Source organism: Daphnia carinata, chromosome 9 (genome assembly GCF_022539665.2).
Source record: "Daphnia carinata strain CSIRO-1 chromosome 9, CSIRO_AGI_Dcar_HiC_V3, whole genome shotgun sequence".
Classification (NCBI taxonomy): domain Eukaryota; kingdom Metazoa; phylum Arthropoda; class Branchiopoda; order Diplostraca; family Daphniidae; genus Daphnia; species Daphnia carinata.
In genome coordinates this window covers 8,765,212-8,779,568 of record NC_081339.1, presented here as the reverse complement: position 1 = coordinate 8,779,568, position 14,357 = coordinate 8,765,212, and the positions used below count along the sequence as shown (strand labels likewise).

The 14,357-nt window shown below is 37.4% G+C and overlaps 2 protein-coding genes across 2 annotated transcripts; one reads left to right on the top strand and one right to left on the bottom strand.

The window, feature by feature from the left end:
- Positions 1-3,023: 3,023 nt before the first annotated feature.
- Positions 3,024-4,546, top strand: LOC130700953 (beta-1,4-N-acetylgalactosaminyltransferase bre-4-like). The gene is made up of 4 exons (XM_057522947.2): positions 3,024-3,430; positions 3,496-3,744; positions 3,851-4,043; positions 4,115-4,546. The coding sequence occupies exons 1-4, from the start codon at positions 3,106-3,108 to the stop codon at positions 4,518-4,520; spliced, it is 1,173 nt and encodes a 390-aa protein (XP_057378930.1). The 5' UTR covers positions 3,024-3,105; the 3' UTR covers positions 4,521-4,546.
- Positions 4,547-5,764: 1,218 nt separating this feature from the next.
- On the bottom strand, positions 5,765-7,152 carry LOC130700872 (alpha-(1,3)-fucosyltransferase C-like). Its single transcript, XM_057522849.1, has 2 exons — positions 7,018-7,152; positions 5,765-6,950 (listed from the first exon to the last, which is right to left on the bottom strand). The coding sequence occupies exons 1-2, from the start codon at positions 7,150-7,152 to the stop codon at positions 5,841-5,843; spliced, it is 1,245 nt and encodes a 414-aa protein (XP_057378832.1). The 3' UTR covers positions 5,765-5,840.
- Between the last annotated feature and the right edge of the window lie 7,205 nt (positions 7,153-14,357).

Sequence of the window (14,357 nt, the reverse complement as noted above, 5' to 3'; positions counted from 1 at the left end):
GATCAGCAACAGGTCAAATCTCAAGACCAATTTTCACTTGCGGACATTGTGTGGCCAATAGCCAAATACGATGTGGTAATGAAGCTATGCATACATTTTAATGAACATTGGTTGAATCCTAATTCACGAAAATGGAATAGATGGCCCATGACACTTAAGGATGTCAGACGAACGCCTCATCGGGATGTCACCATTGAAAATCCATCTATTTCAAACCCAACGCAATGGCAGCTTTTACGTGGGAGGAGCTGGACATGAACTATACCCAGACAAGTGTCCAGAAGTTTGCCGACCACCAGATCACAAGGACTGGGAATATTGTTGATGGAAAATTTGGGTTCGTTAAGCTGATGCATGTGCTGTAATGAAGTTGATAAACACATTCTTTTATCTCCCGGGACATATGGTTGGTTAGTGGCCAGTTCCTAATGCAGATAGACCAAATTTGCGTTTGTGCTGTTTTATTTCTAATTTCCCATATTCCAATTTAAAGCTGTATTAAACCTGCTGGATAATTAACCAGTATTTGAACGTCCATTGTAAAATTTATCGTTTTCGTGAGTAATCATAACTTTGCATCTTTCGTTTTGCTTTGTTCTGTTGTCGATGTCAGAAAGAAAAAAAAAAGGGAAAGGGATGCAAGATAGCCACACAATGGCTCTTCGATTCATGACCTGCGGGCGTCCATAAAACACACTGAAGTTCACTCTCAGATGTGCAAACTAATGAGAGTAGTTAAATTATCTTTCGGTTCCTTTTACATTCTTTAGCTACATGGTTAAAAAGATTTTAAATTATATCGTCATGTCTGCCGACGAAACTCTCCTCTTCTTTTTTTCATCACCACTATTACAACGTTTTTACGTGACGTGGATGCTGTGCATTCAATTCACCTATAGAAGGACCCGAATACCATGCTTGCATATCCCACATGGAATTAATGGGCTCTTTCACCCGTGTCACTATCAACAATCTGCATTATACCTCGCCAAGATCATTGACACTACGACCTTCAACGTTTCTATTTTATTTATTTTTTTTTTTTTCGTTTTTTCCCTTGTAACAGAAAGTTGCGTGAATTCAATAGAGATAAAATTCTTTCTTAACTCTCCCGTGGCTTTTCATAGCTCTCAGAGGGGACGCTCGACCATACCTGCAGGGAGAAGTTTTCCATTGACCGCCGAAATTCTTTAAGCAAGATCGTGAAGAACGTTCGGGAATCGCTGTTGTGCTCGAACCATGTGTTTTGCCCCTTTATAGAACCCTGCCAAAAGACGAAGATTCTTTTACGCCTTGTTGTTGGCTGGTAACCAACTGTTTGCTGCATAAAATGGAAATCTCAGTTTAGTTTTATTTTGTTTCTTTAATTATTTTATGTGTAATTTTTTTTACGGACATCAAGGAATAAATAAATTCAATAAGCAACTCGATCTGAGGAGTAAAACTGACATGCGTTTTCGAGGGGATCAGTTAATCACTTCAGACCCTTGTCACAAGCTGTGATTCATGCCCGTGTGTAGAAAAAGCTTTCGATCAATAATGTGAAATGTTTTTAAGGACTATTATTTTTTTGTCCGAGAATCAAGGACGTAAGGACAAGACAAGGACGATTGAATGTGCGACCACGACGATCATCTGGAATAAGATGATGCACAAGATCAACTGAAATGAATCTGACGTTTCTTTGCAATAAGATTGTTTTGTTTCTTATATGAGCTCTTAATCATTTAGCACCATCATGGACAACTATACAAACTCGTTTCATTTCATTTTCTCACGACTAAGTGCTTTTTCGACGCGTTGCTTCGATTTTTGCTCTGATGTTTGAACGACTCAGCAAGCAATCACTTTCTGTTGCAAACGCGCACAACCAATTGAAATGGTTTTAGTGCTAAATTCTATTGTTGACAAATCTTCATTCATGTGACACATGTTTACACCGTTGTGCTTGTAATGACTCAGCGTTTGAAAACTCGTATGTGGTTCTTGATAGTTATAGCCGTGTAGTGTGTTTTCACCTCTTTAAGCGCTATGAATCGTACAGTTAATAAAAAGAATGGCAAAAATATTTTGTAGAAAATTTACAGGAAAAAAGGACCTGCCAAGAATCCAAACAAAAGAAAGAGTAAGTTTATAATGTTTAGAAGATAGTGGCGGTATGAATAACGATTATTTACGTAGCGTTAAAAATATCAGGTGGAAAACCAACAAAGCAAAGGTGGAAGTGACAGTGAGCTCAAGGCTACATGAGAAAAGGATCAAATGCATCTTGAATATTCTTCCCTTGTGTTATCTTGAATCAATTTTCATGTTTCTGTTGTCGCTTACCATTCTGTTCAGAAGTTTGAATGTTTCATATTATCGGGAGATCGCTAGTACAGCTAAGGGGATTAATGGAAGGTTCGTTATTTAATTTCGTGGCCAATGTATTGCTCTGTCGAGCTATACAAGGCACAAAGACAATGGATTTTTTTTATTTTTCGGTTTTTACCATATAAAAACACCGTTGTTTTTACCATAGTAGCTATTGGCCATTTGGTTATTTGGAGGTCGTCTACATTTGAATTCTCTTCACAGAAGCAGCACAGTGAACTTCCCCGTTTGGAGCGCCCAACTCGTTCTTGAATAGTTGCTATAGCAATGTAACATGAAAGAAGAACTCTTCTCTTGTAGAAGGAAAGATGCACGGCTAGCTATTGGCCAACTTGTATAAGGTTATTTGGAGGTCGTCTACATTTGAATTCTCTTCACAGACAAACCAGCCCTGTGGCGAAAGCTTAAACACTTAACAGATTTACGCAATGTCCCGGTCTAATATACAAACTAGGAATCGTCGTAGTATTATACGCCTCCTAAAAGGCAATTCCAACACCGCCTAAAACTAAAAAATCGTTTCTCAGTTGTCTGCCATCGATACCGGGAGGTACACTTGGGGGCAACTCCCCAAACTCCATTTTTCTATGAAACCAACGCGCGAAACCCTGCAAAGCGTGATGGGTTGGGGAAAGAACGCATCCCGAAGCAGACACGCAGTCACCGTGGTCCCCGGTGGTTGTAGCGATTCGGTAGTCTTATAACGCAAACCTACTCAACCAAAAGACGGACATGGCCAGCATTCCCCACTTGCGAGTCATTGCTCGGCCCGTACTAGTTATTTCCACATTCACCTTGGTTTTAATACTTTGGTTAAACTTAAATGTAAGCAATGTAACCAATTCCATTTTTAATTACCGTAGTTGTTATACATCGACAATTCAACTAACTGTAACTGATTCAGCAAGTATACTTGGACCAGTACCTCAAAAAAAGATTGATAACAAACAAAATCAGAATGTAAGTGAAGTGGCCGTGAACGAATCATCGCAACCGTCAGTTCCTCATCAATCGTCTACTGTTACGCAACTATGCCCTCTCGTTTCCCCTAAATTAGGTAAGTAGAAACGGCGCGTCGGTTTGCAGCATCAAAGTGTTGCAGATTAATTTTTACGAAAACAGTTGGTTGGACGAATATTTCCTTGGAGAAGATAGACATCCTTCGAAATGAGACTGACGTGGAATTGATAGAAGCTGGAATCGAGGCTGGTGGAAGGTATCAACCAAAAGAGTGCCTATCACGACACAAAGTCGCTATCGTGGTGCCTTACCGAGACAGGAAAGATCATTTGACTGTTTTCTTACGTTATCTGCATCCTTTCTTGCAGCGACAGCAACTCAACTATGTCGTTATTGTTGTTGAACAATCCAGTTAGTATATTCAAATATTCATGAATTTTGATCGCGTCGAATTTTGCTGAACCCATGTAGGATATATTAATCGATTAATGTTGTAATTATCTTTATCTGCGAACAGACAGCTCGTCGTTCAACAGAGGAATGTTAATGAATATCGGGTTCAACGAAGCTCAGTTGCAAGAAGATTTTCAGTGTTTCATCTTTCACGATGTCGATTTCCTACCAGAGGATGACGGTAATCCCTACACCTGTCCGCAAGCCGGAAAACCCAGGCAGATGTCATTCTCCATCGATTACTGGGACAATTACAAGTAGATATTTCAACTGTTTTTACTGTTCTATTCCACTTATTTCATTGCTTGATTTCGTTGTTTATTCATAGACCGACACCGGCTAGCCATTTCGGAGGAGTTACCGCCTTTTCTACAAATGATTTCCGACAAATCAATGGCTTCTCGAATTCTTTTTGGGGCTGGGGTGGCGAAGACGACCAATTATATCAACGCGTTCGGTTCAATAATCTAACCGTAGCTAGAGCTTACGAGGATCAGCCATCACTCGTCCATCTTGTTCGATACAGGACTTTGTCGCACAAGAAAGCAGAACCTAATCCCGATAGGAAACTAGTGTTGAAGGAAGGCTCGGTGCGATTTCAAGCTGATGGTTTAAATGATCTTCGATATAAGAGGCTCAATTTTGAATTGAAACCACTTTATACTCATATTATTGTTGAAATTCAACCGTATGGTGACCGTAACATGTCAAGCGTGTTAACGGAATCTCTGTAAATCTTGGAATGAGCTTGTTCATTTGAATGTTATAAGAATACACCGGTGATTTTGTTCCTAATTTAGTTGGTCTACTTTGTTATTCCATCTTTTATTTCTTCGTAAATTTCGGAGCGCTTTGGCGAATATAAAATCTGTGAGAACTCTTTCGAAAAGACAATCGGAGACTGCGGCAGTTAAGAATGCGTTTCAGAAATGCAACATCAATCGTGGAATGAAGCGCCACGGAGCGGAAGAAGCGATCGTTGACATTGAAGTTCTTCTTCAAGGGCAAGAACCAAAAACGACGACAAAGAGCAACAAGTCACGACGCAATAATAATCATTCCAAGAACAAAAGAATGCACTGCTGATGCTGAATCACGAAAGCCAAAATACTTTGTCAAGCAACCGTAAATTTGCATCAAATTTTGATAGGCATCTGGCAAAAGCTTTTTTTTTTCCCGATGAACTATGAGTACTAGACGCGGACAACTATAAAGAACGTAAAATGTCGCCCAAAAAGTATGTTTTCGAAAATTTTACGTCACGTAGGAAAAAACAGCGCGGCGGGGATCCTGGAATTCGAAACGCCGAGTATGTCGTTAGATTTCCCTGTCGGATATTTCCGTTCCATTTCGAACAACAGTCGTCACTTTGTTTTATGCTACCTTTTCTACGTCGGTGGCATGTGCAATGTTGAAACTACCTCAAAATGTTACACGATCATCTCAAAATCAATTTTCAACGTTTAATGTAACTTTGGAAAAATGTATGGGTTTACTGTTAATTTTGGGTTACGGCTTGCGTCGGTCAGCGGACAACTAATATCCAGCGGAGTTTGCGATGTTCACAAAGGTATTCTTTGGTTAACAATGTTCGTTCGTAAAAAATCCTCGAAAATCGTTAACATTTACGGATTTCACAAAGGAACGCTAAGATGATGGTTTGTTTTTAAAATGTAATTTTGCTTACAAAGCTTCGGCTAGAGGCGCTGATTCAATCTTAAAGTGTACAATAGGCTACCTATAGCTTACTGTAGTGGCCTGTTTCGTGGGCTTTATATCTTGGCTCTATGCTTTTTAGGTATACTATTCCTCAAATTCTTGTACTCTTTAAAAAGCGTAAAACATTTGCGAAATTGGCAAGTATAGTGTGGTGTGGGTGATTTTTCACAATGTGTATGTCTCTTTGTTTGATTTCACTTTCTGTGGTTAACGTTTTAACAGCGTTTATTAATGAGGAATGATTCGCGTTATCCACTATTCAAAGACGAGCAACATCGGTTTTGCTTCCGGTATATTTATACAGAAAAAAATCTAATCCATATGTCGCATTTCAGTCAGACAAGAGATGCGGGTGGTGAACGGCAGGTTTGATTAACGCTATACCACCATGTGGCAATGTCTGGATAAGATTTTTCTTTCGTATTTTCATCACTTAACAACCGACAAAGTTGACATATGCCATTGCCAGGGGTGCGGTCGACAACGTATTTCCTTCTCCAAGCAAAATAGCTCAAATAGAGCTCGTCGTCGTTCATCAATCTATTGAGATGATTTGCCAGACTTTGCGGACTATCGAAACCTCTGGCGTCTACATACGATCCGGCTGGAAGATATGAAGAATAATCAGCTTCACCGTAAACCACCGGCACCGTATCGTGATCCATCGGTCGGTACAGCTTCTCCGTCACATAATCGGTGCACAGAGAGTTCTCAAAACTCAAGTAGAAACGGTAATAACGATTAAGCATGAGATCACAATCGGCTCGATTCGCACATCGATGGCTACCGTTTCCACATGAGCCGTAAATGTCAACCGCAATGAAAAGCGATAAATTGTGGACCAGTGATTCACGCCGACTGTCTGTGTTACAATTCGTAGCGAACCAGGCGACCGTCCTGTTCTTCGACGACAGATCAATTCGAAATGGATTTTTAGCAGATTCAAAGATGTCCTCAACAACCGGACTATCATCCAGACGCGGGTAGTTCAAACACGGTCGGGACGACGTGTTGATGCATTTCACGCGACCGTAGGGATGCAAATCGAGAATGTCAGAATCCCGCCGATACGTCATCGTCCTATTAAAGAAATGCTGGAATACAGGCAAGCGCAACTTGGCCATATCTGTGTGCATTGGTGATTCGTAAAAGAAGAAGATGTAGTGTTGATGAGGACGCCTCCATCCGGCTGGCGGTAAGTCGTTGGGATTGAGATCCCGAATGTGGAAGATAATGGCGTCGCTTTCGTTCACTAGGCTCCGATCCATCGTCATCAAACAAACAACTGAACGGTTGTGATCGCACCGGTCGAAAGGCGCCCCTCCGAATCCATATTCAGATTCGTTCTTCCAAAAATAGGTCGTCCATTGCAAAATAATGATTTTGCGATCAAGATACTTGGAGCATTGCAACGTTTCTGTCGAATCTTTAATGGCTCCAATTTGCTAATCATTTATTACTCGAATAGATTTTTACGCGTAAGATATTTAGTCTCCTCATTTTAAAAACTACCTGGCCGTGTAGGGATAACAGATGATGACTCCAGTAAGCTGATAGCAAATAAGAGCAAGCTATAATTGCTCCGACAAAGCTAATAGCGAGCCAACAACTGGCAGGTTTCAATCGCCAGCCAATAAGTTTGGGCATTTTCTCTATGATAATTCTGCAGCACGGAAGAAGAGATGATTCATCCTCGATGGTTGGAGTGCAACTGAAAGCCATCCAACAAGACTATAGAGAAACCTGTATCTTCATGAACGTCGACTGTTGCACAGTTCTTCAGATGGCGAATGAGAAATCTTTGCGTGTTTGGTAGTGTTGGAGCCCCGGGCCTCCGGCTACACACCGAACATGTTTAAGCTACCACGAACCAGTCATGCCTCGTGTTCATGGGTATTTTTTGTTTACATTTTAATAGATTTTTAAAAAATGAACCTGTAAGTGTTTTCAAGCTAGCCAAAAAGCAATGATTTTGGCTACAGTTCATATCGTGGTAATCTTTCCTGTAGTTCGGCGTCGATGGATTTGGATGCATATCCGTACCACCCGAAATACTGTCATTCTGAGAGTAAAATGCACGGAGAACGATTTAAAAAAAACTTGCTTAATTTGGAAATCGTATTTTGCACTATAGGAAATTTATAGAAAACCCTGGTGGTACTGATGTGGCTTAGTGATGTAAGGACAGGGCGGAGTGTACAATGATTATCCAGCAGGCATGCAGGCGTCGCGAAGGGCACAGAAGAAGGTGACCCCCCATCGGTACACTCATAGCCAATCCAGCCATTAAAGAGCCAACGGCCAACAGCAGCATGTTGCCAGAGCTACATACTGATAGAATAATAAACCATTATACCAATCCAATGATTTTAAAAAGTTTTATGAGAAACATTGAAGTCAGCTGGACTTCAATGAAACTGAAAATACTGTAAGATTATTTTCTACACAGCGGCGACTGGATACTTAATTAAGGGTCTTTTAGTAGGGAAAAGCTACTGAAAAAACTAAGTATCTTAAAATGACACTTAATTTTGAAAAAAAATACTTAAAATTTGCTTTACCCTACTGAAACAAAATTTCTAACCTTTCGTTTCTTTTTTAAGTATGCAAAAAAAATTTTAAGTACTGCTTGCAGCTTTTTAAGGGTTAAAAATTTGATTTAAGTGCTTAAAATATTTAAGTATCCTGCGAAACAGATATACAACGACAGCAACAGGATCTAAGGTAAAAGAGCGAATTGGGACAGCGCTTGGGCTAACAGCCTTTCTTATGGGGAATGCGTGTAAAGCCGATCTGCTAATTTCGGACAAAAACCCTAATTCATTGGACATTTCTACTAATTCTGGACAGTCTTATTTTTAAAAACTAGTTTATTCATTCGATTCAGTTTTTAATTCTGAATCGAATAGCTTAAGACACCGAAGGGGGTGCAATAGAAAAATATTGCGAAATTTATGTTTTCAACAACCAAAACAATGAGCTGTCAAAACGAGACTTCATTTTTCAGGCCTGGTAACTTGCAATTGAAATTCACCCCAAAAACATAAAATATAAATTTTTAAAATTGTATTAAACACTTCGCTCTTTAAGTAGCCAATAGGTTATAGGTTCCACGGTAAAAACGAAAAAATAAATGTGATTGAAATTTTCGAGAAAAAAGCATAAGCACTTCCCGTAAACACGCCGTAATGTCCGAAATTTTAAACCGAAAAAAAATTGTTTTTAACTTGCCCTATCCTACCAAATATCGCCGTAGGAATGTTCGTCGACTGTTTCGTAACAATGCGTTAAAATTTTTTACTAACGTAGACATATACTATTCATTTAATTGCTGACTGATTTTAGTCTATTTTCCCATAAGCTCCCATGACGCTAAATCTGGACAGCAGACTATATTAAGTTGTATAAGTTGTATACCAAAAATTACAAAACGTTCATAGCACAGTCATAAGGCTTTGGCGTGCAAGTTTGGAAGTCGGTGGTTCAACCCTACATAGTGACTGATTGTATTTCATTGCTTATACATTTCAGCTCACTTTTTTTAACCATACGAATTTTTTTTTCAAGAGAGATTGTTAATTCATTTTAATCATCCAAAGCTAGCATTTTTCCAATTACTATTACTTCCCTGGGTTAGCCTAAATTCCGGTTATAAATCAGAAACTTCATCACCTTAGCCAGCTTACAATATTCATCTAACCTGTGATGACAATTTTCATATTTTTTACATAAGCTCCCATGGCACTAATTTGGGACATCAGACTATAAACTAAATAACGTTGGTAGGTTGTGTTTCTATTATCAATCAACAGTGGCATAGTCGTACGGTGTTGGAACACCAACTCGAAGCTTGGTGGTTCAATACCAGGTGGGGCTCTTGTGCAAAAATTTATTTAACACTTGTAATTTTTAATCTTATTTTGTGAGATTTTATACAATCGCCAAAGACACTTTAAACAAACGCAATATCAACAAATCTTGGTATTAATAGATTCGTTTAAATGTTCTCCACTGGGCTGTTAAATATTTTATGAAAATCATATGACAATATTCATCTAACCAATGATTTAAATTCTTATATTTTTACATAAGCCCCCGTGACGCTAATTTGGGACAGCAGACTACATACAAAAAGACATGTTATGCTTTTTAACTACATCTTGTTAGTCATGGCATAGTCGTAAGACGTTCGATTGTCACCCAGAAGGACAGTGGTTCTATACTGTCAACACGCTATTTTAAAATTTCGTCTTCCTCATTTCCTTATTTTTCCTTTTTTGTGAGATATTTTGAAATAACTAAAGATACCTCACACTACTTTAATATCAATAATATTAGGATCAATAGATTCGTTTAAGTTTTCTCTACACGGCTGTGGAATATTTTATGAAAATCATGTGAAAATATGAATCTAATCGGTAATTGCAATTCTTATGTTTTTCACATAAGGCCCCATGACGCTAATTTGGGACAGCAGACTACATACAAAAAGACATGTTATGCTTTTTAATTACAATTTGTTAACCATGGCGTAGTCGTAAGACGTTCGATTGTCACCTAGAATGACGATGGTTCTATACTGTCAACACTCTATTTTTAAGTTTCGTCTTCCTCATTTTCTTATTTTTCCTTTTTTTGTAAGATATTTTGAAATCACTGACGATATCTCACACTACTTCAATATCAATAAAATTAGGATCAATAGATTCGTTTAAGTTTTCTCTACATGGCTGTTGAATATTTTATGAAAATCATGTGAAAATATGAATCTAATCGGTAATTGCAATTCTTATGTTTTTCACATAAGGCCCCACGACGCTAATTTGGGACAGCAGACTACGTACTAAATGACGTGCTAGGCTTTTCTGTCATTTTGTGTTAAAAATGGCTTAGCTGTAAGACGGTGGGTTGCTGAAATAAAGGGTGATGGATCTATACCGTATTGGCACCAAATTTAATTTTTCTTATTCTCATTTTTGAAATTTTCCTATTTGCTGAGATATTTTTGAAATCACTAAGAACACCTTAAACTAAAGATATATCAACAATGTTGGTACCAATGGATTTGTTTAAGTTTTCTCTGCATGGCTGTTGAATATTTTGTGAAAATCATGTTATAATGTATGGATGTAGGTTGCGACCGCATTCTCTAGATCCTCTGTAGTGTAAGCCATCTTTGAAACAGAAAACTGAAAAACTCATTACAATTTATTTTTGTTAGTCAGCATATGTTGACTGGTAATGCAGCTTCCTATCCTTTTATCAAACAAGTATTAACATTTATCCACTGTCTGGGATTGAACTTCAGTCCTTACGATCGTAAGGCTAGTGCTTTACCACTGAGCCATATAACTGTTGTTAGTAAGTTTGTATTTATAAACAATATTTGAAACAAAACCCAAAATGCAAGCGGAAATGTTACTTTTTTTAGGGTTTATTTGACGTAGTAGACGCACATCTTTCACGCCACATAAATTCATTGGACGAATTAATAAACAAGCAATTTATCATCGATGGTGAGGATTGAACCTCAGACCTTCGTCTCCCTAGCCAAGCATTCATCCACTGGGCTACCTCGGGAGTTTTCGGGAAAAAAATCCCGCCATCCCATTTTCTTCGCAAACAATGTCCCAAATTAGTGCTTTTACGTAAAGCATAAACAAATGGGACTATGACCGGAAGGGGAAAACAGTTTTAAAAAATATTTTTACTTAAACATAATAACCTATTTGTAAATTTCTATTAGGAAAAGTAAAAAGACCATAAAAAGCGTGAAAAACTACTGGAATTCCAGAAACATTTGGAAAAAAGCTAGTGTCCCAATAAGGGACAACAGTTTCCTAAAAAATTCTTGTTTACTATCTCATAAGATGAGACAAAAAATACCAAATTACCTTTAAAATTACAAATAGTATGTTAGCTCTGAAGTTACGAAAAAAAATGTGAAGGGATGTAAGTTAATAAAAAAAAAAGCTGCGTGGATGAGGCCAGACTAGAATCTAAGTCCTCAAAGTATTTTTTTTCAATTTCTATCAAAAGGATACAAATAAACGTATAAATATCCCACATCAATCGATTTATTTTTGAATTCTGCATCGATTGATGTAAAAATCTTGAAAAAAAATGTGTTTTTTTTTTTCGAAAATATCTGTGTCCCAAATTAGCGTCGGCTGTCCCAAATTAGCAAGAATGGTTTTTTTTTCTTATTGTTGACATTGGCATAAAAATTAGTATTTTTTGGGACAGACTTGTACTTAATTTGTAGTCCTTGACTTTCTCTACGGTTTGATATAATTAGTTAATAGGTTTCTTTAATTTTACCTTATATATTTCCTGTGTCGTCTAGGTGTCAACTTATAAGTAGTGCACTGTATACGTTATTCGCCCGCAAGCAATACGCACAGATTTCAATTATCGTTTTCTCGGGTATTGTTACGTTTTATAATTTACCGTTTGGACAAATTGCATAACCCCCCTTTTAGTTTATAATTCCCCTATAAGATGTCCCAATAGAACCATTATTGGTATGCGATTCGCGAATCGAAGATATGTGCATATGTTGTCCCAAATTAGCAGGAGCCGGGCCTGTGTCCCAATTCGCTCTTTTACCTTATATCATATTACGATATTATAGCAACAGTTAACATGGCATTCCCTGTTATTGATGCTATATGCTGTAAAGACTTTAATCTAAGAAAACGACGTATTGTACAAATAGAAGATGAAAAAAGCGAAAAACTAAGAATGCATTTGTGTTACTTGGCAACGCTTAAAAATTCCAGTGTTTGCGGAAAAATTCCATTGCTGTTCAAAAGTGATGGAAAATGTTTGTCTATTTCGAAAATTAAGTGAACACATGTTAGTTAAAAGTGGTTGTCTATTTCAAAGACATTGTGACCATCAAAATAAAGTGCTTGTGTTGCTGTCTTTTAACGACACAAGCAGGGATAGGCAATATGTTACTTGAAAGAATTGCCTTCAAATGGTGGGAGATAGTGAAATTTACCTAAATTTCCTTGATGGTAACCAACATACAACTGTGCTCAGCCTTAAAATATTTCTTTTTAAAGCAGTTCTCTAATTAGGTTTTTAATTAGGAAACTGTTAAGTTATAGTACAACTAATGGAAATCTCATGGCTGGGTTGAAGAAGTCTGACGCAGTAACAGGGTAAAATAGATAAAGTTTTCCCCGTTACTATAGTTTTAAACTAATACAACAATAATTTATCTTTTCTAGGAACTCAAGTGATGACCAGGACTATCTTTCCAACAACTTAATGTAACTATATCCTTTCCATCATTGGTAATAGTAGTTGCACTTACACTAGTTAGCGTAATAATTTTTCTTCAAAAATCTTACAATAGATTCATGCAGGTATTAGTAGCAATACAATCCCATTAAAAGGGGAAAACGATAATGCTGATGAAAAAAAGCGATCAAGGTAAGTTCTATGAATGACGTTGTTAAGATTACAAATTCATGTTTTGTTGTCATCTAGCAGGATTCTCTGCCTTTATAGAGGACAACCATGGTGTAGCTGTTGTTGCCCAAGAACAGGCAGCTGATATTGGTAAGTTTGGTGAAGCTCATTTTAGCAAATAATAATGTTGATTGTTTTATGGTTCTTATTCTCAGATCTCAGCCTACTACGTCATCAACATGGAATATCCCTCTATGTTCACCAAATGCTGTACATGTCATTGGGAAGTTTTGTTTCATATAAGCAGACTTGCCGTCCGATTATTTCTTGAGCGATTATCGGTAGCCGTCGATAATCGCAAAAAAATGATCGGCGATCATTCGTCTGTTGAAAAAATTTGATCGCGATTAAATTTCTTAGCGATTGTTTTTCCGATTATTTTTGACCGCCATCTAGCAGTAAGAAAATAACTTGCCATTGTTTAAATTGAAAAAATTGAAACAAGTGAAAATTTAAAAAAAAGCGTCTGCTACAAAAATGACAAAGCTATGAGTAGACTTTCATATAGTCTCATCTACCGTTCATAGATGTCGCTAAATAATCGGAAAATAATCGCGATTAAAAATTAATTTTTTTCCACTTTAATCGCCGATTTCGATTATTTTAAAATAATTTGATCGCCGATTAAAATTTTAATCGAAATCGCAATCGCGATTAATTTTCAATCGCGATTACGGCAGGTCTGCAAACCATGTCCATGAAATTTCTGAGTTTTTAAACCATGCAAATTTCAAAGGAATATATATTTTTATTTATTCTACCTATATATAATCCAGTAGTGAGTAAAAATTTTAAGTATCTATCTAAAAATTAAGTAGTTTAGTTGCCTACTGAATTATCCAGTAGGCAGGGTAGTATGGTTACAACTTAAGTATCCTGTTTCAATTAAGTACGGAAATAAAATCTAGTGCGCTGGCCTTTTTTAAGTATTAAAAATTAAGTATTCAGTCGCCGCTGTGTACGAGGTTGGCCGAGGGGTGTGTTCACTAGACTGAGATTCCGATCTCTGCATAGAGAGATCAGTCTCAATTCAGACACTAAATAATTGTAAATTGGGTTAAGAATTAAGTGAGTACAAAATACACTTTTACAAAATGTCTACAGGTTCACGAAACATTTTCATTGTATCTCTAGTTGAATCTAAACTTCGTGCTAGTATAATTTAATGACTTGTCCCATCGGATAAAACATGATAAGGTAAAAGAGCGAATTGGGACACAGGCCCGGCTCCTGCTAATTTGGGACAACATATGCACATATCTTCGCTTCACGAATCGCATACCAATAATGGTTCTATTGGGACATCTTATAGGGGAATTATAAACTAAAAGGGGGGTTATACAATTTGTCCAAAGGGCAAATTATAAAAC